The sequence below is a fragment of the Lipomyces chichibuensis genome (assembly GCF_038497645.1).
Source record: "Lipomyces chichibuensis strain CBS 12929 unplaced genomic scaffold V1513scaffold_49, whole genome shotgun sequence".
Lineage (NCBI taxonomy): Eukaryota > Fungi > Ascomycota > Lipomycetes > Lipomycetales > Lipomycetaceae > Lipomyces > Lipomyces chichibuensis.
In genome coordinates this window covers 43,001-65,577 of record NW_027117501.1, presented here as the reverse complement: position 1 = coordinate 65,577, position 22,577 = coordinate 43,001, and the positions used below count along the sequence as shown (strand labels likewise).

The window sequence follows — 22,577 nt, the reverse complement described above, 5'->3', positions numbered from 1 at the left end:
ATGGCCTTCACAGTTTGATCAGATTCCGTCGGTGAAGAAACAGGAGTAGGCGCCGAAGTAATATTGAAACCCTAAACCCTGAGCAAAGCAGTTCGTCTTCCGGGGCGAATTGCTGTGCGCTGAGGCTTGTCTCCTTGCCATCTGGTCTTGCCAGGTAGCATGCAAGATGGAGCAGGATCTCGGCATTTGTTCGTAATGTTCAAAATCCGGGGAGCGGTGTGATATCACTTGTGTAGACGCATATTGGTTACTCCAATGCCGAGGCCTTACTGAAGCGGAGAGCTGTGTCATCAGAAATATTGAAGATATACCTGATGGAGTTGCGGTATTATTCCTATTGACAAAATAGAGTAGTAAAACAGAGTAATTAGTGGGCGTCCAAGCGACAGAGGAAGGGACGTAAGAATAGTAATTATATCTACAATTCGAGTCTATTCATATGATAATGTTTGTGAATGCCCTGCAATTGGCTACGGCCTTAGAGGAATCCTCATATTGTTTTTTGGTTGATGTTGGTTTGTTTATTACTTATGTGGGAAAATCACCTGGATAGTGTTGTGTTTGCGAAGTGCCATAACTTAGTCAGAATTAAAATTGACTTGCTGCCTGTACATCCTTCAGTCAAACGTGCATTTGTCTGCATTCAAGTTTTGGATAGCATTCATACATTTTATATATTTAAAGAAGTACGTTTTGGTTTCTCTTTTCTCCAAAAGAGTTAACTCTATCAATATCACACGAACCGACTACTCAAAGTATTCAAGATGAAATCTGTTGTTTATTTCGCGAAGTAAGTCTCCAAACTCAAAGTACTCGACCTCAGTCGCTGATGAAGACTACTAGCTGGTCAATCTACGCCCGCCAATTCTTTGTCTGGGATCTTCCATCCACATATCTCACTCACATCAACTACGCCTTCGCAAATGTAAACCCATCAACTGGCGAAGTATATCTCAGCGACTCGTACGCGGACACGGATATTCATTTTCCCGGCGATTCATGGAACGACGTCGGCACTAACCTATATGGCAACTTTAAGCAATTATTTCTCCTCAAAAAGAAACAACGCACGTTAAAAGTGCTGTTGTCTATTGGTGGATGGACTTATTCGGGGAATTTTCCGAGTGTCGCCGCAAATCCCAGCTTGCGTGCGAACTTCGTGACCACGGCAGTGGCATTGGTTCGTAATCTGGGATTGGACGGACTCGATTTGGATTGGGAGTATCCTACTGCAGGTGCACAAGCTTCTAATTACGTTGAGTTGCTAAAGGAGTTGCGTGCTGGTTTGGATGAGTATGCGCAAACTCTGACAACATCGGCGGGCACCACCGCCACGTTTTTGCTTACTGTCGCGGCGCCGTGTGGGCAATATTACATTGATATGCTCGATATCGCGGGTATGGACCAATATCTTAGTTTCTGGAATTTAATGGGGTACGACTTTGCGGGGTCCTGGTCGACTGTTGCAGGTAATCAGGCGAATATATATGGTGGTGACGTAAGCGTCGATGCTGCGGTATCGTCATACATTGCGGCAGGGGTGGCCAAGAACAAAATCGTTGTTGGCATGCCACTGTACGGACGCGCATTTGTGGGGACTGACGGTCCCGGGACGTCGTTCACAGGCGTTGGAGGGGGTTCATATGAGGACGGCGTTTGGGACTACAAAGTCCTTCCTAGACCAGGAGCCACCGAGTATCTCGACAGTGCCAATATCGCATCTTGGAGTTATGACCAGAGTGCCAGAACTATGATATCGTATGACACGCCAGCGTGCGCGAAGTTGAAGGCGGACTATATCAAGAGTAAGGGACTCGGCGGTGCAATGTGGTGGGAATCGAGTGCAGACTTCCCCGAGACAAACTCGCGATGCCTTGAAGCAACAGTAGTTAATGAGTTTGGAGGACGTGGACTTTTGGACATGCTGCCTGGAAACTGGATCTCGTATCCTGATAGCAAGTATGATAACGTGAAGAACCAGATGTCCTAACAGTTTTTAACTTAACTCCGTTCTGTTTTGTTCTGTTCGCTCTGTTCTGGTGATATTATCTTGCTAGTAGTGATATCCTGTGAATGTCATTGATAAATGATTTTTCATAACAGTGTCTTGGTATTTCATGTGCTGACAGTTACGTGAACACTGTCAGTCTTAAATAGTAGTTATCACTTTGGCTCTGTACGCACACCGGTTGACCGATTTGATGGGAACTCCTGACTATTCTCGGTTTCTTGCACTAATCATTTTCTAATCATACTTTGCTGCATACGAGAAATCTGTAGGTCTAGTACTCTTGTTTGTTTGTTTGTACGCAACGTACTCATTTCGTCAGTAATTTCTGGAAGAAAGGGATCAGCTACCTCTATGACGTAGACCAGGAAATAACACCAAGCGGTACACTCAGGGTTTTCGCGACAGAATCCCACAATTTCTATGTCAGAATCAAGGCCAGGGATAGAACACGGAGTGTAGTTGTTGCCCTGTCAATTGGTAACAGGTGATGTTCATCATCTCCGAAATCGCCGAAGAAAATCCCCTGTACCTTATTATCTGAGTCATAGGTTCCAATGAAGTATTGTAAGGTCGTGATTATTCTCTCGGCACAGTAGAAAAGTGTACACGGGCAGCACACATGGGAGGCTCCTCAGGACCCGCCCACAAGATATTCCAGCTTAGCGGCTATCATTAACGGCAACTTCCGGCGATCATAAGTCTTGCATGATAGCACGTGCAGACTAATTGCGAAACAAAACATGGTGAGAGTTCCAAAGTTGTATGACTTCACTGATACTGGGCGGCGGGCGGCTGGTGCAGTTGTAGCTGGATAGTATGTATTGGTCTCTTTGTGTCGATGTTATAGACTCCCGATCCGGAAATGGGAAACATATCGCAGTTTTGACAGGGATTTGGTTCTAGGTCACGAGATATATTTAAGAAGATTATTTGATACAAGCGGAAGTGTGCTCCTCAGCTGTAGTTACCTAGAGTAGACGTTCGTATCGATCTCGCATGGCTTGACGTGTGCTCCGGCTAGAGCAGGCTCGAAACGTGTTATCGGCTCCCCATGCTATGCCCTTCTTCGCTTGTGGCTTTTCCATGTTCTTGATCTGCTATATATAAATGACTAATGAGATTCATTTGATTGAAAGCACTTTCGATTGCCCATGGAAATGCCACCAGATGTCACAACAATTATCCAAGCGGCCTGCAGAGCATCACGATTGACCGACCAACGTCATACGCTCTATAACATCGATCGGTTGGTGGTTGGGTTGATTTGGAAATGAATGAGGCGAACGAAAATCTGTCCGAAAGTGCAGTCACAAATGCTCCGTCTCACGCTCAGTACCTAATGGGATCCGTGAACGGCACTAGGATGCGGCAATTGAAGCTGACGGATATGACGATATTGAAAAAGTTTTCAAGTATGCGTGTGATTTGCGGACAGGGACCCAATTAGTGCTTACAAGTTTGTAATTTGGTATGGCTACCAAAATTGACAGTCTTTATATTTGAATATGGGGGGTTGAGTTCTGATCATCGAGAATGCTTACATTCAAAACAATCTACATTCGACAATATGCCAGTCATTCAAAACAAACACAGATCAACGCACATTGAATAAAATCTTACCTATATATTTGTGACTAACAAGGCAATACCTCATGACGTCATTCCATAGGCCACCACTTGTAATTCCGTACAGCCCCCTAACTCGTTCTCCAGTATGTTATTGACAGATGTGGATATTACAATGTTGCTGCACATTGGTTAAGGTACCGCTGGAGGCTTTCGCCCAAACTGAGATGTCGAATATTTGACCCAGGATAAAGCTATATTGTATTTTGACAGTGGTTGTCCAGAATATTACAACTGAGCACCTCACTAGTTTTTATTTATCCGTAGGTTGCCGGATTGCCGGCTTTGCAAGACCGAGGACTCGGTCATTGAGATAGGTAACATTTTTGTATCCACCTATTCACAAATTCAATTTAAAGTGTAACTCCGAATATTAAGACCGAAAAATATAGAATGAATAGCACAACTTGAGGCTTTTGTAACTTCGTTCATCTCAGAAGAGGTGGCAGTGCAGCACAAGCCACATATTGGGTCTAACTACAATCATCTTTTCAAACTAGTCATCGCAATTATCGTATATATATCGATTGGGAGAAAAGTCGGCTGTAACTCAAGGACGCATATGCTAGATATAATTTGACCGGAATTCCACGGGATTGTAACGAGAGTAGAGTGTCGAAAGTTGCAACCTTTCAATTTTGGTGGTGGAATTCGTGGCGGTCAGTCGCGGCCCCTCTACGCAGCAATCACAATCTTATCACAAGTTTTTGTCCATCATGGATCCAAATCGCGCGGGATTGCTGGTATTCCTGCTCGTTATCATGCTGCTGACGCCTGAATCGTCATCACCTGCGCAGAAATCAGCTTTCCAGGAATTCCTGAGGGTACAGAAATCCCGACGAGATGTGCTACTGAACGCTACATTTGAGGATGGGCCTAGAGACTTGGAGGGCATCAGTAATCCGATTTTGCCGCCTGAAATCGATACACGAGCTCGAGAATTGTGGGAGTCGCAGGCACCACCGGAGAACAAGAGGGATGAATTCTCATTTTATCGTAACATTACCGGTCTCATGCGCGGAGATTGGAAGAGACTGGACCTGGGTTTGAATGCAACGGAGTTGCCTCATTCGAGTGAATATGTGCCTCGAGAACTCGTGAATACGACTGGAACTGCGATGTGGGAATCGTCAGTCGATACGAGGAATATCACGGACAACGGCGGCGTTCTGACCTTGGATATCAGCGAGAGCAACTCTGGTCCGGTGCAGATGGTGGAGGTATACTGATTAGATGCTTTCGTTAACGGGATCACGACGTTAATCTTGAAACAGGCCAATCTGAATATTCAGAATAAAGTCGGGAAGAATGGACACGATATTCCACTTAGAGGTATTCATTTCGCAGATACCGGGAACATTGTGATGACAACTACATCGAAAAAGTAAGCTGCTCGTGCAGCATTCTTTGAAACATGATATTGATAGGTTATATAGATTCGCTGGAATATTTAGTTTACCACATCTGACGTTGACGGAAGAGCGGTTCAACCAGTCTTTTACAACGTTAGTCAAAGAAATCAACGCCACCATCGATGAATTAGAATCAATCTACCAGAGAGATATAAACCCCTCTTACAGTGGGCCTACCGGCTCTCCAGATAGTTGTGAATTTATAGTATATCTTCAGATCCACTCTAGCGCACTTTCACCTCAGGAGTTGTCGATTATAGAATCTGAACTTCGGTTTCCCAAGGGGCAGCCGCATGAGGATATTCCCAAAGTTATACTATCGTCGCTGATATACTCGCCTAACTGTGGTTTGGCGCTGGAAAGTCGGTCTGTGGCTGGAGAGAAGATCGAGAGATATTGGATCCGAGCTAGCAACGCTGCCCAAATTGGCACTTTGTTGACACTGATACAGATATGGCTCCTTATCAGGCAAATGAATGACACTAACACGCCTTCGACGGTGTCGAAATTGAGCTTTTGGACAGTCGGGATGATGGCCCTTGTGGATGGATATCTTTGCATGGGGTATTTGAGCGCCGCGATATTTATAGAGTCCACGTTTCTGCCGTTCATGACAGTTGCATTTTTATCATTCTTGTTAGTATCGGTGTTTGGTATGCGGTATTTGATTTTGATCTACCGGATACAACGGCCAGAACATCGTGTTCAGCAGCAGCAGCAGCAGCAACAACAGCAACAACAGCAACAACAGCAACAACAACAGCAACAACAACAACAACAGCAACAACAACAACAGCAGCAGCAGCAAAATACGGCTCCGGAGCAAACGACAGACACATTGCCATTGCCGGTTACAGCCAGTCCGCCAACGCCTCAAGCGAATGCCGCCAATGTCGCTCAAGAGGACGATGGACGGAGTGATGTGAGTCTGCTATATTCACGATTTTACTTTATCCTTTTAGGATTTATCTTCGCCACGCTTAACGCGTCCACGTGGACAAAGCCATTTCGACAAATGTTCCAGCGCACTTTGTTCCTTTTGGTGAACTCTTACTGGGTGCCACAGATCTATCGAAATGTTATGCGCGGCTGCCGACGAGCATTTAAATGGGAATTCGTATTAGGTATGAGTATTATTCGACTCGTACCTATGCTGTATCTCTATCTCTTTCCCGGAAATATTATCTTCCATGAAGTTGAGCCAATATGGGCAATGATCATTGTCGGTTGGGTGTGGCTGCAGATCTGTACACTGGCTAGTCAGGAAATCCTCGGACCTCGATTTTTCGTTCCCGGAAATTTCTTGCCTCCTTCATATGACTACCATCCGCCATTGTTCGTACCGGATCTGGAGGGTGGTCTAAGCGATGACCAGACTACCGTATCAACGGATTCAACTGGTGGTGTGATCGTCGTCGGGCCAACCGACTGCGCAATCTGCATGCACGCAATCGAATTGCCGCGTGAAGCTCATCGTGATGACAACGGTGAGGGTGGGTCCAATAGCGGTATATCAGTGTCGTCGCCCGCTGCGATATTAGCAAGGCGGAATTATATGGTCACGCCTTGTCGGCATATTTTCCATACGCATTGTTTGGAGTCGTGGATGCGATTTAAGCTACAGTGCCCTACCTGCAGAAATGTGTTGCCTCCGTTATAATATAATTCATGCCTGTTTGCAGTGGCATTTGCATTAGTTCTGTACATTTTGGTGTGAAATTATACGAGACTGTTCGATTGCGGAATAGATGTTGTTTAAGGAAGGGCGCTAGTTCTGGAAGGAGTTATTCGGTAAAAATTTGTGTTTGCTTCAATAGCTAGTTTAGTTATATTGGGAGGTCAAATGTCGTTTTTTTTTTTTTTTTTTTTTTTTTTTTTTAAGAATTCGCGCATAGGCTGGTTTATTAGCGTATTGGCGGCGGGGTTGAATATTTGCAACTTGTGGTTTGCATGCAGCTAAACTGATAATTATTTGTAGGTACGTGTTTAGTTGTAAATACGAATTCAAAGAATGCACAACCTTGGCGCAAACTTAGGAGCAACAGTAACTTGAATGCCGCAATATATCAAACCGTTATTATCTATTACTTTGGCAATTTTGGCTTCACTCATCACGATGTTAAACATATAAGTAGACTTAGTAGACAGATTTCCAAAACAAAAAAATCACCATGGGAGCATGACAAATTGAATACAATATAAAAAATCTATATAACAAACAGCAATAATACTTTAAAAGTGCGACGCAAAAATGATGAAAAATAACCCCTGAAAACCACTATCACCCATCCAAAAGAAGAAAAAACTCACGATTATGCTAATCAACCGCTCTTCCAAATAAAAAATTTGCAAACAGACGAAACATTTAAGTACAACAGAATATTTTAGACAATATGACGACGCTCCACATATCAACTTCAAAGGAAACTAGACCGTTATCTTCGTCAACCACGTTTTCATATTTATGAAGCCGAGGTTGGAACTTCACTGATCTCATTACTCAATACGCGCCAGTTCTCCGCGAATAACTCCGCATACTTCAAACGCTCTTGTGCGTAATCTTGGAACAACTTCGCGACTCTGTATTTAGTCTGCTGGAAGTACGCGAGCTCATCGCGCATGCACTCCTTGATCAACCATGTTCTCGTATGTTGCTCCTTAATTGACTCGCGATCACGCTGGATTGAGATTTGCATCCGGTCAATGTCAGACTGTTTAAAGTCTGGCCGCCCGCGCATACTGGTAAGTCTGGATTCATTGCTGCTGATCCTCCTCTCCAAGTATGGGATTGTATTGACGTCTAGCTTCTCCTGGCGGTCAAAGAGCTCCTTGATGCTGATGAGTGTGTCGCGATGGCGCTTGAAGTCTTCTAAAACGCCAATTTCCCATCCACGCGATTCGTCCTCAAGCAGAGCTTGTGCGTTGTTCAAATACCTTGATACATTCTTGATACCGTCATTGATCAGAGACAGATCATTAGTGTCAACAGAGTACGTCTTCTGCGTCACATCCTGCAATGTATTCAGGGACGTCGCAAAGCGCTGATGGTCAACGGCAACAGACTCTTGACGTTTCTCCATTCTGTCGATCAGAAGACACAAGTGCGTGTAAAGCTCAGCCTCCATTTTAACGCCACTCTTGACCTCCTCCCACCGCTCGGACTCAGCAATATTCCACGATTCAATCAAACCATCCGGTAAGGAACGACCGGTAAATTCATCCTCAACTGAGACTGCTGCCTGCTTTCTCCAGACGGCTAGTTCGGTCGGGACAGACAAGAACATGACTACAAGTTGTTCGCGGCTAAGAACGGGATGTTTCGCAAGTTCGTTAATGAATCGTGAGAGACCACGACGACGGCGCTCAAGGAAGAATTCGTCGGACGAGAGATAGTGACCGTTGACCGCAAATCGCTTGGGCGGCAACAACGGCAAAATGCGGAATGGATATCGCTTTAATAAGCAGTTGAGGAGCCATACAAAGTCACTGTATCGTCTCACCACACGGTATCCCCCACGAGCCAGAGTACCGTCAGCACCAGGAACTGCGGCGCCTTCAAGTAAATAATTGACATGACGAAAAATAAAAACGCCTTCTTTTTCGGGAATGATAGAAACACGAATTCGATCATGCTCATGTGCATCGTAGTATGGCTGAGCACGAGTGTACGGAAAATTGGGAACAGGTGAAACGTATGAGCCATTTCCCTCTCCGTCCTCATCGGCATCCGAGTCATCGTCCTCAACCACAGTAGCGCCTGGGGTAGACTGTGGAACAACAATTGGCTCGTCACTATAGATTTGTGTGCTATGGGCTGGTCTAGCGAGATCATTGTAATCAGCACCAAGAACCGACGAATAATTGGAATTGTAGTTATCGGCGGTATAGTCATTTGATGCGTAGCGATTAGAAGAGCGATTATTGGAGGCGTAATTGTTAGAAGGAAAGGTGTCAGAAGAGTATGCATTTGCGGAGTAATTGTTCGATGAGTAAGCGCTAGAGTAAGGAGCAGGTGAGATTCCGTCTTCGTCGTCGTCATCTTGAGCAGCCCAAGGATCGGCGACGGGAATGCCGGGTGGAGAAGAAGGTGATGGTGGAGTCATAGCAGTGGGAGGAATGCTGCTGTTGTCGGACTGAGGGATGGCCAATGGTGGGACAGAAACTGGTTGTGACCTGGTGGAAGGAGGAGCATATGTCTGACGGGATACTGTACGAGCAGGAGCAGGCGCGACAGGTACAGTCTTCGTGACAGGCTTGGGTGCGGCAGAACGCGAAGGACGAGTATTACCAAATCTCAACTTCGTAACTGGAAGACCTTTCACACGTAACGTGTTAGTAGCCTGGAAATTTGTTTTAACGGATAACAAGCGATTGTGACGTACTGTATCGACGCGAGTCAACGGCGTCGAGGCCAAGGTCATCTTCACCGTTCTGGAGAAGACCAATCAAGGCCATGGCCACACACCATGTACCACGGTCAATTCTGTTATCGGTCTTATTGCGGACGATAAGGTTGATGATACGATCAGCATCTGGATTATTGGACAGACCGGCACGGTCAATGGCATTCCGGACATTCTCGACGGCTAACACGCCACCGACAGGGTTCTCTGCATCGAACGAGTCGTTGTAGACCTGAGGAACCTTTGTCGGGTCCAGCAGAGTGGCGATAGTCGGCTTCTGTGAAGCTCGCGGAATAGGCAAAGACCATGGGTCGCTGTCATTGCCATCGAACAGTCGTCCGGATGACGACACGGTTGACCTTGTCGTGGCCATTGACGACCGCGGAGTTGGTTCGGGGTCGCCAAACAACGATGACCGTGCGGTAGTCGTAGAACCACTCTCGTAGTCGTCGCCAAACAAAGACATGACAGCGTCGATGAGTAAGGTCGAGTGGTAGAGACGATGGGGACGAAGAAGAAAAGATTATGTAGAGAAGAAGAGGATTGTGAACTTCTGGACTGTGGACTGGCCGTTGAGCCATCGCCCCGATGCGAGGGCCGCGTTATCACCGCCGGCCCACTACCAATAGCCGAGCCCTTGCTCTATCTACGCAACTGCCAAAACCATTTGAGCTGATGTCAACCAATTCAAGCCACCTGATTATCAATTACACTGTATTCTGCATTCGGCTCTCTTCAATTAAAAACTGCGATTGATGACTCCCAAACGGTAAATATATTCTATCTTGCTGCACTAATAATACTCGAGGCGAAGAACTATAAATAATTGTCGAATCTGCGCTGCCAACTAAAACATTCATTTTTCGAGAATAGTATTTACCACTGATTGCGATTGTCTGATGCGAAATGAATGGATTTCAGGCCCCAGAAATTTAATATTATGCTACAGGTGCAGAATTAAAGCAAAATATTCGAATAATTATTGCCCGCATTCCTCTGACTGCTTAGTTATAGGCACGAGACCCCCAGACATCACAATGATTAAAAAACTGATTTAACAGCTTTTTCCGGCTCAGAATACCAGACAAACTTGTCAGTATCCTGCACAAATTAATATTAAGTTACATAGAAACACAAGTGACGAGTTCACAATCACGACGCAGTAAATCCTCAAAAAGTGGCATTGCAGCCACCTATCGATTCCGACGCCTTAGCACCCAACCATTCGTCCTTTCACCGGCTCGCGACTTTTAGCCCAACCTCGGGCACCATTGCTTGTTGTCAAACTGCAGGTTCTACTGAGAAAAAAATAGTCAGTGGACCGTCGTAGCCGGCTGAATTCACAACTGCTTGATTTAAGCACCCATATTATACATATCGAGGCTAAGCCCTAATCCTGCCGTCGCGTCGCGTCTCGTTGGAGACGCGAGCGGAAATCGCCTGTCAGTCGACAAACGTTTCTCCTCACTCACAACAACACGTCCCAGAACGGTCACAAGTCGGCAAAGACGCGTCCGGTATTGCTTCTGCTATCGTACACCACATGTGGCACGCGTAGTTGGACTTTTCGAGCTCTTCTTGCGATGGTGGCCAAGAAGCTGGGCCTGCAACCGTGGACATTGGCGCAGTCGGGACTCAATGTCATAAACACGGATGCATCGCCATCGATGACGCACTCTAGACGGAGGCATGGAGTCCGCAATATTGTCGAAGGCGAAGGCGACGGATTTGAGTCAGACCAGACGGGCAGTGCGGTTGTTGGAGCCCCAAGGCGGGTTGCGAATGGTAGTGTGAAAAAGGTCATAGATGAGAACACTGATGATGATAAGAATACTTGCAATTTCCAAGATGGAGTCACAGCCACGGGTGATATAGTGGACGAGATTGAGGATGTGCTTAGTGACGTCGAACAGTCTGGACGCAGCAACAAGGTCGGATTGGTGCTGTCGAGAGTGTTGACGCGCGACGACCGCGTGATTGTCCCCAAGCAGTTAGATGACGATCCAGTTCCTTCCATGTCAGAGGACTCTGTGGATGAGGATAAGCTGGCAGGTAACAAAGGAAGGAAGAAACATGCTCCGGCCAAGAGATCAAAAAAATCAGCCACGGACCGCTCCGAGTCGGACAAAGTCAAGGGCAAGTCTGCAAAGAGGACCAAAAAGGTCCATCAACCGTCCAACACACTCTATAAGCTTTGGAAGTCCAGTGCTCTAATTGATGCGTTGCCAGTGGATAGGAGCAATGGCTCGGCCGCTTCTGGATCATCGTCCTTGTCGAGTATGTCTCCAGAGTCACTGTGTGAGGCAGCAACCTCCCCAGCACATGTTCCTCCCGGACTAGTCAAGTTGAAAGTACCTAGACCGTTTCTAAAAGAGATAAAGCTGTTATCTCCGTCATCTTCATTAATGAAAGCACTACACGAGCGTCCGCAGTATCCGTCGTCCAACAAGAAAAAATCACGAAGGCAGGAGTTTGCACTAATGTCTGATAATGAGAGTGATATTGCACGATTTGTGTCAAAGCGTCAGTCTACGCAATGTGACAAGGCAGCGTCAGTCCTAGATGATAAAAGCCTATCTCCTCCCACGCCGCCCCAATCCATTTCTGGTGAAGACGACGATGATTCTGGGAATGCTAGTACAGAGTCCACTGCTGAGCAGGGCAAGGCTTCGGATGGGATAATGTCTGGTTCTGATTCTAATACTTCTGCGTTAACGGCGAGGGAGAAGCCGAAGAAGCCAATACATCCATTTTTCCTGAAAAAAACGCTGGATTCTCCAAAGGTTCTTGACCTCTCTGCAGAGTTAAGTGGCACAGATGCGGATTTATCGACAGTTGTTCCAGTTGCGACCCCACCGCAGACCGACGGCGTCAAACAGCCAATTCATCCTTTTTTTCTGGGTTGTACGTATGCTTGCTAATATGTTTGCATGCGCTAACGTGACAGCAGCTAAAGCAAGAGCCACAACTACAAATCTTCTGAATGATCCTTTGCAACAAAGCAACACGTCAGGCTATGACACGGACGCGTTGAATTCCTCATCTAAGGAAAAGAGAATTTATGTTGCATCGAATTGCGGACAATTGACTGGAACATCGACTGAAAATCAAGTGCCCAGCAATGCTATCCCGCCGGAATGGCCATCTCGGACAAATCGTCACGTTATTCACCGAGATCCCACCGTCGAAAGTCTCTCACAATCTCGAAAAAGCACGCCACAATCTCGTCTCCGGAAATTGAAAACGGCGGCAGTTCATATTCTAAAATCAGAAGACGTAGTCGAAAAACGGCTATCCTTTCTAAAGCTCAATGACAAATCCGCCGGATATGACAAACTTCTTCCGTTCCCAATACGACATGTCATGAAAGCAGGCGACTTACAAATTCTTGCGCAGCAGCATGTTGATCTATCGCGACATCCTTATCTGGAATATCTGTACCGCGAACGCTTACCTCACCAATGTGCGTTCGACAGAGCTGATTTCGAGGACCAAATGTGGAGCGCCAAGTATGCTCCGCAGCGAAGTATTGACATTGCAGTGATGGATGATACTGCTTTGTTGGTTCGAAAATGGCTATCTGCAAGGATGGACGGGGCGGTGGATCGGAGCAAGGTTTTACGAATTGGGTGGATGAAGAGTATGCAGAGGCGACAGAAACAAGATGATTTGGATGGGTTCATATGTTTTGATGAGGAGGATGGAGCTAAGATCGAACTTGATCCACTTTCCTCTTCTGAAGATGACTATGAAGTATCTGTAGATCTCCTGATGCAGACGACAAATAACGCCGACAGAGGTTCTAGTACTGAGGATGACCTAGACAGCGTCGAAGGCTACAAGCGCCGCAAGGCACGCCGATCAAAGCGCCATCAAAACTCGACAGAACAGAACAGAGTATCACGATTACGACCGAAATCCGAGCGTCCTAGTCGGCATTCAAACGTTCTCATTCTCAGTGGCCCGGCATCGAGTTTTAAGACTGCGAGTGTGTATGCAGCCGCTGTTGAGCTTGGATATTTCGTTTTTGAGATTCATGCCGGTCAGAAACGAAGCGGGAAGGATATTCTTGACCAGGTGGGAGAAATGAGTCAATCCCATATAGTCCATCATAAATCGAACGTGCCAGGTAATCAAGATATTCCGGTCTTCAAGCAGAAGAGCTTCCTTTTGGTGGAGGATGTCGACACAATTTATGAAGACGACAAAGCGTTCTGGTCGTCTTTGACAAAGTTCATTGAGACTTCCAAGCGTCCAGTTATCTTGACTTGCACGGATAAGAGTCTTATTCCAGTTGATCTGCTTGAAGCGAATCCCGGAAGTCTTATAGAATTCACACCGAGCAATCTAGATATCGAAACCGATATGCTGTGGATGATTTCGCTGTGCGAGGGACATCTTCTGCCAAAGTCGGACCTGAAGGAGCTTTTGCAGTGCGTCAATGGCGACTTACGGGCCGCATTAGCGCAACTTCAGTTTTGGTGTCAGATGGCAGTTGGCGACGAGAGAAAAGGGCTTAGTTGGGTGTTGATCCGTTCACGGAATACAAAGCAGGAGGATATGAGAAGTACAAGAGTCATTAGCGAAAATACGTTTACGAAAGCACTGCTACGTCACAGCTTTGACTCGACATCGCTCACTGCGGTTGAGGACATTAACGATGATTGCCTTGCTATGATTGATGCTCCAATTGCATCTTGCATTACGGATATCAAGCATTTGGAGACGGTATATGATTTGTTGTCGAGCGCGGACTTGTGGCGGAGTCGCATTCATACTGCATTTGAAGTTCCTCTAGTAAGTTGTTGTTGTTGTGCCCGGTCCTGGCAATTGATAATGACTTTTAAGATCCCTGACAGCGATGAGCAATTTGCTGACCCATGGCAGCCTAGAGACATGACTCTTGGGTGTCCAATGGTAGCCTCTGAACTCCAACGGGTAGTTGAACCTTATGATTATGAGCTCAACATGTCAGATACAGCGGAGACAATTGCACAATCATTCTTAGATTCCCAGGGGCTACGAATGAGAATTTTGGATTACGGTTTTGTACATTAGTAGCATATTCGTGTATTTGTTGTTTCATGTAATATAGGCATGGTTTATCTAACTTAATATGTACTTGAGCGGTAAACGTACCAAATGATCAAAATGAAAACAATGAGAAAGGCTCCGGAACACCAATTACGCGATTGATTACCACGTTTGCGCTCTATGGAAACAAATCCAGACCAAGTCTATTACATTGAGGGATCTGCTTACTTTGTTAGTATCATAATTCGAAAATTACAAATGTGAAGTCGACTTTGCCAAAGGCCTTTTCAGGGGTGGCCTTCACACAATCACTTGTTTATACCCTAGCCCTAAGTCTGTATGCAAGTGGCATTAAGAAAAGCTTTGTGTGCGGTTGTTTCACATGAAATTTACCCTCAGATCACAGGCCATCGACAGGCCGTGCTAAACTTTTATTCTCCCGAAATTTTTGTATCTACAGTAATAAATCTAGTACCACATGGTGAAACTGCCACGGGAAAGAAAGTCAACAAAGCCAAATAATATAACTAATCCATTCAACACCATAGATAATATGCCAGACTCTAGTAGCAAATATAGGGCCAATTATAAATTTTATAAATTCCAAACACCCTACCATATCCTTACGTCCCACTCCCCGTAATCCTACTTTGATCTCCCCATCTCGTTATCGAGAATGATATCCGTCCAATCTGTAAGCTCTTCGGTAGGCAAAATAGCCTCAACACCGCCTACTTCTAAGTCCCATTCATCTTCCGACGCGCCCATGCGACTCTCGTCACCTTCGTCTTCGTACATCGCTGAGAAGAATGCATTTCCATTACTCCGTGTGGATGTTATAGTACTATTCCTCCTTTTCAATGTGCTAACTGCTTGTCGTAACCGCCGGTTCGGCACGGATGGCATCCAACTAAACGTGCTATTTGACCGCGTAGACGGAGATTGCTGCAGCAGTTCGAGCGAGAGATCACGATGAAGATGCTCTTCATGTATTTCATTCCCAGGATTGCTTGCGACCCAGTCTAGATTGGCCTCAAGATTTGAAGAGTAGAACCGAATCGCGCGCGTGGCTTCCTCGTCGCAGTCTGGATCGGCGCCCCGAACGAGGAACGTAGTGGTCGCGGGTTTTCCCGGTGGACAAGAGTGCCAGGTTCGTGCCTCGAGGGGTGGACTTGTTGAAGGCGAAGTACGTGATATGAATTTTCGTAGAATGGAGCGGGAGCCTGTGGACGAAGACATATTTCGATGACGCGATAGCTTTTGACGGAGTTGAGTGAATCCAACAAAGCGCATTAGCGAACAAAAGACTGACCAATTGTTGTACCAGCGATAGTAGGCTGCGATATAGTGGGAAATAAAACCAGGCAATAGAAGACGGCGACTAATAGGCAAGGCATTCTAGTAGATGTGAGATAGCACACAGAGGATCTGTGACAAGCAGACGGACCGGCGCGTGCAAATGGAAGTGAGGTCGTACCAAAGACGCTTCGAGGACAGACCTAACACGGCAGTGATACAAAAGATACCCTAGCGACAATCAGGGAAAATAGGCTCCATCTCGATTTATGAATTCTTGCAAAGAGGACCAATATAAATCAGATACAAATTGCAGACAGTTGAGGACGAAACAGTAATTGACGGTATGGATTGAGTCCCATATGGACACTTTGGATGCATATCGATGCTAAATGTACTGACATCGGCACTTCAGTTTCTCCTCGTTATAGAATCCCAATAGCAACAGATCGTACGTGGCAGATAGTTCAACATCTTCGATTGCTATTCTTTGCCCCGGGGGTTGAGAGCTAACTGTCAGCAATTGCTCGTTTTGATGAATCTGCGGAGACGACCTCTGGGGTTACGATTGAGGCGTCTCCGCAGTCAAAAGCACAGTCACTCATTTGGTATCCATTCTTCAAATATCAATAAGCTGCTGCCGGTGATACTGATCCTGTTATTCGATAGCCGGTTTTAGCTTCTGCAAGACTTGTATGTTAAAGGATGATTGTCTACCTGTCGTAAGAACACATCACATAACCATTGAGCACTCACATAACCATATAAGTGTTCAATGACAGGATTTCAGAGTTGATAGTTGTTATATAGTCCTGATCTGGAAAATGGTTGAGAACGCAACTGTATTCAAACGGTTGCTATTTCAGATGCAGATAGTTCGACAGTATTTTTTTTTGGAAATAAAACCGCAACGAATGCTGCAGCCCTTTACTATGCGATAAGAATAATTTCTGAAGGACGACAAGAGAGATTTATATTATTAGATAATGGTAATATAAGTCAGCAAACATCAGACACGAGGACACCAGATCAAACGCCAAAGCTTAAGAGTAGATTCCGCCTTCCCAAACGCCACCAACCAATTATAATATCCAACCCAATGAACTCGTCGAACATAAAGCAAATGTTACATACTCCCTGCCACGCAACGTCACACAGTGTTACACAGATTCGCAAATGTATTACTACGAATTGCCAATACACCACTTTCCCACGTAGTTGTGACGCCTTCTGGGAATTCTCCTAGCAATGGTCGGTGTACCGGTCACGGCGTAACTATCAGTCGCTTTCGCCCCAATGAAGTTGCTGAAATCGCCAATTTCCGTATTTTCGACAGTATTGTTCATTTCAGCAGAAATATTGATCTCGGCAATCGGTTGCAAGATCGCTCGGTCGATAGGCGACTTGCGCATGATCCTCGCTTCGAATTTGCGACGTTTGGGGCATCTAAGTTCCTGCGCTCTGGGCCATTGGTAGTACGGGACGATGTGGCAGTAGTTGCCAAACAATGAACTGCGATGGCGTTGACGAATGGGAGTGTAGTAATGCCACAAGTACTGTGGGTACCGTTCAGGCGTGTAGAGTCTCACCTTTCCTGAAGAGCGAGTGAATTGAGAATTGGCCATTGAATAACGAGCGTTGTGTGAAGATATGGGCGCGTGGCTGTAGGCAGATTGCACGCATGCCAAAGAATTTTGTCCCCGTATGCGGTCGCGGGCAGCTGGTTCCCACGAGAATGTACACCGTCGTATCGCGCATTTATAGCCCAGCCACATAAATCACTGGAATGATCAAAATAGTCGAAGTTATCGAGATCTTCATCGTCGAGCTCCTCATCACGCAAATCCACACGACACAGCAACGGCTCAAGCATGTGATGCTCCTCATCTGCCACACGATCCCACACAGCAGCATAGAGAGAACCGATGAAATTATTGAAAAACTTGATCAATTGGTATGACGGCATATCCGTAAATTATGACCTAGTTAGAAAGAATAATAGACAACTAGCGCAGAACAGGAGGCAAAACTGGAGCACTCGTCTTTATAGTTCGGCAACGTTGAACATATCACGCTCGGTTTCGGCTCTCTTTTTCACAAGTCAGAACCTAACGCGACACCCTCGCACAGAACATAACTATTTCATGTAACATGCTGGAGAATGAGTGAGATATAAAAATGTAGATAACGGCAGTGTGATGAAGCATGTGAATTATTGTATATGCATCCTTACTGCATCGATTAATATTCGTCGTAGTGCTCGTCGAAATGTTATTAATGCTGAATGATCGTTCTGAGATCCCTCTTGAATCGTAATAATGCTAAAATCTGAACTGTCAACATCACCCATTTCTAATGTGAATGGTGACTATCCATTATTGATCCAAATCATAGCCTGATCGTAGTGCCGCTCAGGCGTTGAGCCGCCTCGCGGCCGACAGTTTACACCACATTCGGGACAGAAATAGTGTCAAACTAGAACATTTATTCCGAATAGGTGGTTTGCATTTGAATAAAGTGTACTTGACGAATAGACAAAGCTATCGATAGTTACCTTACAAATGCTTTAGTATATCACAGCAACAATAAACGACAACACAACGGCGGAAGTTATCACGGTGCCATCGATGCAGTGATACTCAAGGCGCGGACGCCATTAACCGCAGGAGGAATTTAGCATTCCGAACCGACTCTCGACATCGATCCATATTCAATCTCACGAAACGCTCGCATTTGCTATTCCTGCGAAGTGACGCCTACAAATGAGTCAGATAAGCAAAAACGACATTTCGCAGCTAGACGAGGCGTCGCAGGTCGAATTACTGAAATTTGTCGAATCTGAGAATGCCAAAGCCAAATTGCAATCCAGTATGTAATGTTATGACAACTCAAACACGATCTGAAATCTCATGGGAATTGGGGTGGAAAATGCTAATATGATGTGTACTTATAGGTATCCATATGTTCACTGACATGTGCTTTAAAAAATGTGTGCCTACTATTACTACGGGCAACGTGAGTTCAGCAGAGTCGACTTGTATGTCATCTGATTATCATATATTTCAAAGGACTTTTAACTAACCGTTGGTATAGGTCTTGTATGTTAAGATTAGGCGTACAAAATGAATTGTGGACTAATCTATATCTAGGCTAACTGCGTTGATCGGTTCTTGGATACTAATATATTTGTCGTCAACAAGTACGTTGCGTTCTTCTTTATCTAGAGGCGAGTCTAACCACCGTTTCCAAATATAGAATCTCGAAGTCTATGCAGAAGTAATCGCCAGATAGATCAGGATCTCACGCGATTTAAAATGTTAAATCAATCTAGCTTGTAAATATAAAATGTATATAGTTGGTTAGCATCGAGTTATGGACTTAATGATTCAAAAAATGGGTTGTTCCAATTACGCAATCTATTATTTGGGCTCGGCGGGTATTGAAATTAGGGGCCCGAACTACGCAAATATCATGAAATTCATTTATATATGCAATATCCTGTAGGCGAACTGATATCGCACATAATCATTGCAATTGACAACTACAACATAGAGTACTACGTCCAATTTCTGTTAAAGCTGATAAGAATCCCCGACTATTAAGCCGATGCCGGGTTCAATACGGTTAGGACAATGGCCGCGAGACATGGCCTTTCTCTTGTCAGTTAGTTGTTACTGTGATTGACTTTTTCCCTCACAATGCTTCTTCAGGGGGAGCCACCAGCGGTATTTTTTTGGGAGACAAAAGTGTATACGCGAAAAGGCAAACCGTACCGAGCCCATGACCGTGGACAAGTAGAAACATCCCCACCGCACTGCACAAAATCCTCATACGTCAGCACAATCAAAGTATGGTGTACAATGCCGCGACATTATCTCCATTCGCCATCAGGGCCGCCCGCTAATCACACGTGGATGATAATACTGCTGTTATGTCTCCTTCTCGATCTCGTACACTCGAAAAATGACGATGCACCACTTCAATACCGACAAACGGACAACACAGTGCTACTGCCAATCGAGGCGGTGTATCACGCACCGAGATCACGCCTAGTCAAAGAATTCGACGTGCTGGCCGAGTCTGCGCCGGCAGAGTCCGCTTTCGCGACGCCCTACAATGACCGCTGGAAGTATGCGTATCTGGCAAATATCACGATCGGTACTCCGCCACAGACAGTCGCGCTGCAACTTGATTCAAAGGGTTTGGAGATTTGGGTTCAGTCCTCGGCGAATCCGGGATGTAGGAACACAGATCTTGAGTTCTGCGCCATTTCAAAGTTTTACAATCGTTCGGAGTCGACGACTGCCAAGTCTACGAGCCTTCAAGGCACCCTGCTGTACGACGATAGCACGTACGCCCGTGTACTTGCTGTCCAGGATGTCGCCACGATCGGAGATAAACAGGTCCCGTCGTTGATTTTCGGGGTGTCGACCGAGTCGACTGCGATATATGGCCGATTGGGTAAGTGGTCGCGTGCACATCTTGACTGCTTCTAACGCGCTTGTAGGACTGGGACGGTCAGAGAAGACTAGTGGTGGGGGACCGCATACGTTGCAGAATGTGATGCTTGATTATGGTCAGTTTTAACGTTGTTTTCAATCGTGCCGAGAGATGAGTAATAATGTGATAAAGGATTGATCAACGTGACTGCATATTCATTATGGTTTGTATAGTGTAATTCTGGATAGTTAGATGGTCCAGCTAATACATATCCAGGCTCGACGACCACGAGACTTCAACAGGTGCCATTCTCTTCGGCGGCGTTGACAAATCAAAGTTCGAAGGAGAGCTGATCAAGGTCGATATTGCCCCGATTGCCAAACACATTCCGAATAGGTACTATATTGATGTTGCGACAATTGCCGTCAATGTCGGCGGCAAACGATCTGAAGTTCTCGGCAAGAACGGGAGGGGATTCCCCATAGAGCTCGATCCCACCAGCTCATGGTCGTTGTTGCCGTTTTACCTAGGCTCACGACTAGCGTCGAAAATCGGCGGGACAACGTATAATGAGAATCTAGGCGCTTTCATGATTGATTGTGAAAGACGGCTGTCGAATGACTTTGTCGAATTTGGGTTTACTGGAATCAAGATCTCGGTGAAATTGAAGCAGTTGGTGAGTAAAGTCGGCGACACGGCAGATGGCACGCCGATTTGCGCGTTGGCATTTACTGCTCTGCGGCCTAGAAGGGGTATGCCTTTTTATCGGTCTGACTGTTACTGGAATGTGCTATATGCTAAGTTTGAGCAGGACAAGTTATTCATGCCTCGGAGTATTCCATCGGCGACTCGGTCTTGAGATCGGCATACATCGTTTACGGTATGGCCGTTGTTCTGATGTCCACTGTCGAAATATTAATGCTAACATAACTAGATTTGCAAAACAAGGTGGTATCAATAGCAAAGCGAGCATCGAGTGCCAAATTCGCGGACATCTATACATTGAACTCTACCGGCGTCCCAGCGGGTCTTATTGGCCAACCAGAGACGCCGCTCGTGACGACAGGATCGATCATATCGAAGTCGTATCCTGACGGTACTATCTTAGTGGTCTTTCTCGTCGTGCTGATAGTTGCCTTCAACGTCCGGGCGATCTACAAACATCGAAAACAACAAGGGCTGTCAATGCCGGCGACTGATCTATGGCACGCGAGCCTTCCAAAGCGTCATTGATGTGACATAGTTCCTTATTGGTTGCTACTGAATATGCAGATTTGGCATTTGCATTTGCATTGGGGCGTTTTATTGTCTTTGGGGCATGGAACAGTTGTGTTGACTGCGGACCGGTGGGTTAGTGTATAGTACTTGCGTGAATAAATCGGTACCAAACTAAATAATTTCCAAGCAAAACCTTTAAGCAGTCCGTTCAATCAAATGCAGCCCACTTCCTGTCTTAACAATGCCACTCATTTCACCAATATTCAACGCAAATGCGACATCCTCGAACTCTGTCTGCATCTCGCCTTTGCCAAAATAGCCCAAATCGCCGCCTTTCCGCGCAGAACTACAATCGGATTCCGTGAGCGCTAATTCCGCCAATATGGCATCTCCATTCCTGATTCGAGACTCTAACGCTGACAAGATTGTAAATGCATCGTGTTCGGACCGAGTGATGTATTTTTCCTTCCAAGATGACGGTCGGCGGCTACCTGAATATTTGATCAAGAGATGCGAACACCGGATTTTGCTCCCTTGGATTGATCCGGAGGCAACGCCTGACGGGAGAATGTAGGAGTGATTTGTCGCCATGTAGACTTTTAGTTGCTCTGCGTCTGTGCCGAGAGGCGGTTCCCATGTTGATTCATAAGTGGATGTGTTGAAGTAGTATGGGATGCTGTGGGAGCGGGAAAGGCGAATTTCCCAGGATGGCGGGAGCCCGGTGGATGGTGTTAATGGGGGTAGAACCGTTGCGGTTGAGAGTGTTGTCTTTAGATTCCTACGTTAACTACGTTTGCTATGAAGGGAGTATGTTGACGACTTACCATATTGAAACTTGCTGTGAATTGAAAAATATGACAACGGGATCAGTAGCAATAGGGAATCCGATTCGTATCGTCCGAATATTTGTTTAGATGATCTCTAAAAATAATATCGACAACAAGAGTACACGATCCAATGTACTTATCGACGTTGACCTCTATGATGTTACAATAGTGAATGAATGGTTATTGGTTGTTTGGGTAGATCGATTTCCGCGGGTGACCCGAAAGTATGAGGCCCACGCGAAGGAGATCCCCTAACCCACCACATCAACCCCGCACATCTTTCTTGCCAGTCCCGCAAGTCTTGAGCCTG

At 45.8% G+C, this 22,577-nt stretch overlaps 8 protein-coding genes across 8 annotated transcripts; 5 read left to right on the top strand and 3 right to left on the bottom strand.

The window, feature by feature from the left end:
• Positions 1-764: 764 nt before the first annotated feature.
• V1513DRAFT_460677 (glycoside hydrolase superfamily) lies at positions 765-1,990 on the top strand (the record flags this gene model as incomplete). The annotated part of the gene is made up of 2 exons (XM_066899853.1): positions 765-790; positions 844-1,990. The coding sequence occupies 2 exons, from the start codon at positions 765-767 to the stop codon at positions 1,988-1,990; spliced, it is 1,173 nt and encodes a 390-aa protein (XP_066751123.1).
• A 2,363-nt stretch (positions 1,991-4,353) lies between these two features.
• On the top strand, positions 4,354-6,709 carry V1513DRAFT_433860 (uncharacterized protein; the record flags this gene model as incomplete). The annotated part of the gene is made up of 3 exons (XM_066896454.1): positions 4,354-4,857; positions 4,912-5,021; positions 5,074-6,709. 3 exons carry the CDS (start codon positions 4,354-4,356, stop codon positions 6,707-6,709), a joined length of 2,250 nt encoding a protein of 749 aa, XP_066751122.1.
• A 324-nt stretch (positions 6,710-7,033) lies between these two features.
• Positions 7,034-10,074, bottom strand: V1513DRAFT_420373 (uncharacterized protein). The gene is made up of 2 exons (XM_066895934.1): positions 9,432-10,074; positions 7,034-9,364 (listed from the first exon to the last, which is right to left on the bottom strand). Exons 1-2 carry the CDS (start codon positions 9,916-9,918, stop codon positions 7,512-7,514), a joined length of 2,340 nt encoding a protein of 779 aa, XP_066751121.1. The 5' UTR covers positions 9,919-10,074; the 3' UTR covers positions 7,034-7,511.
• An 825-nt stretch (positions 10,075-10,899) lies between these two features.
• V1513DRAFT_452655 (uncharacterized protein) lies at positions 10,900-14,751 on the top strand. Its single transcript, XM_066899148.1, has 3 exons — positions 10,900-12,356; positions 12,403-14,249; positions 14,301-14,751. Exons 1-3 carry the CDS (start codon positions 11,036-11,038, stop codon positions 14,508-14,510), a joined length of 3,378 nt encoding a protein of 1,125 aa, XP_066751120.1. The 5' UTR covers positions 10,900-11,035; the 3' UTR covers positions 14,511-14,751.
• A 2,215-nt stretch (positions 14,752-16,966) lies between these two features.
• V1513DRAFT_433856 (uncharacterized protein) lies at positions 16,967-17,748 on the bottom strand (the record flags this gene model as incomplete). Its single annotated transcript, XM_066896453.1, has 2 exons — positions 16,967-17,502; positions 17,526-17,748. The coding sequence occupies 2 exons, from the start codon at positions 17,746-17,748 to the stop codon at positions 16,967-16,969; spliced, it is 759 nt and encodes a 252-aa protein (XP_066751119.1).
• Positions 17,749-18,394: 646 nt separating this feature from the next.
• Positions 18,395-19,251, top strand: V1513DRAFT_452645 (uncharacterized protein). Its single transcript, XM_066899146.1, has 5 exons — positions 18,395-18,414; positions 18,550-18,650; positions 18,736-18,797; positions 18,932-18,981; positions 19,038-19,251. The coding sequence occupies exons 1-5, from the start codon at positions 18,410-18,412 to the stop codon at positions 19,060-19,062; spliced, it is 243 nt and encodes an 80-aa protein (XP_066751118.1). The 5' UTR covers positions 18,395-18,409; the 3' UTR covers positions 19,063-19,251.
• V1513DRAFT_452642 (aspartic peptidase domain-containing protein) lies at positions 19,252-21,604 on the top strand. The gene is made up of 6 exons (XM_066899145.1): positions 19,252-20,243; positions 20,290-20,358; positions 20,415-20,445; positions 20,499-20,974; positions 21,034-21,102; positions 21,157-21,604. The coding sequence occupies exons 1-6, from the start codon at positions 19,481-19,483 to the stop codon at positions 21,453-21,455; spliced, it is 1,707 nt and encodes a 568-aa protein (XP_066751117.1). The 5' UTR covers positions 19,252-19,480; the 3' UTR covers positions 21,456-21,604.
• V1513DRAFT_245290 (uncharacterized protein) lies at positions 21,476-22,461 on the bottom strand. The gene is made up of 2 exons (XM_066894455.1): positions 22,265-22,461; positions 21,476-22,208 (listed from the first exon to the last, which is right to left on the bottom strand). The coding sequence occupies exons 1-2, from the start codon at positions 22,265-22,267 to the stop codon at positions 21,636-21,638; spliced, it is 576 nt and encodes a 191-aa protein (XP_066751116.1). The 5' UTR covers positions 22,268-22,461; the 3' UTR covers positions 21,476-21,635.
• Positions 22,462-22,577: the final 116 nt, after the last annotated feature.

Excerpts from the sequence above, each read along its gene's own strand:
- V1513DRAFT_420373 (XM_066895934.1), bottom strand. The coding sequence starts at position 9,918 with ATGTCTTTGTTTGGCGACGACTACGAGAGTGGTTCTACGACTACCGCA. Across the intron at positions 9,365-9,431 it reads CGTTGACTCGCGTCGATACA|GTCTTCCAGTTACGAAGTTG; the intron begins GTACGTCACAAT and ends TACGTGTGAAAG.
- V1513DRAFT_452655 (XM_066899148.1), top strand. The coding sequence starts at position 11,036 with ATGGTGGCCAAGAAGCTGGGCCTGCAACCGTGGACATTGGCGCAGTCG. Across the intron at positions 12,357-12,402 it reads TCATCCTTTTTTTCTGGGTT|CTAAAGCAAGAGCCACAACT; the intron begins GTACGTATGCTT and ends ACGTGACAGCAG. Across the intron at positions 14,250-14,300 it reads CTGCATTTGAAGTTCCTCTA|ATCCCTGACAGCGATGAGCA; the intron begins GTAAGTTGTTGT and ends ATGACTTTTAAG.
- V1513DRAFT_452645 (XM_066899146.1), top strand. Across the intron at positions 18,651-18,735 it reads CAAAGCCAAATTGCAATCCA|GTATCCATATGTTCACTGAC; the intron begins GTATGTAATGTT and ends GTGTACTTATAG. Across the intron at positions 18,982-19,037 it reads AATATATTTGTCGTCAACAA|AATCTCGAAGTCTATGCAGA; the intron begins GTACGTTGCGTT and ends TTCCAAATATAG.
- V1513DRAFT_452642 (XM_066899145.1), top strand. The coding sequence starts at position 19,481 with ATGCTTCTTCAGGGGGAGCCACCAGCGGTATTTTTTTGGGAGACAAAA. Across the intron at positions 20,359-20,414 it reads GAATGTGATGCTTGATTATG|GATTGATCAACGTGACTGCA; the intron begins GTCAGTTTTAAC and ends AATGTGATAAAG. Across the intron at positions 20,975-21,033 it reads TGCTCTGCGGCCTAGAAGGG|GACAAGTTATTCATGCCTCG; the intron begins GTATGCCTTTTT and ends AAGTTTGAGCAG.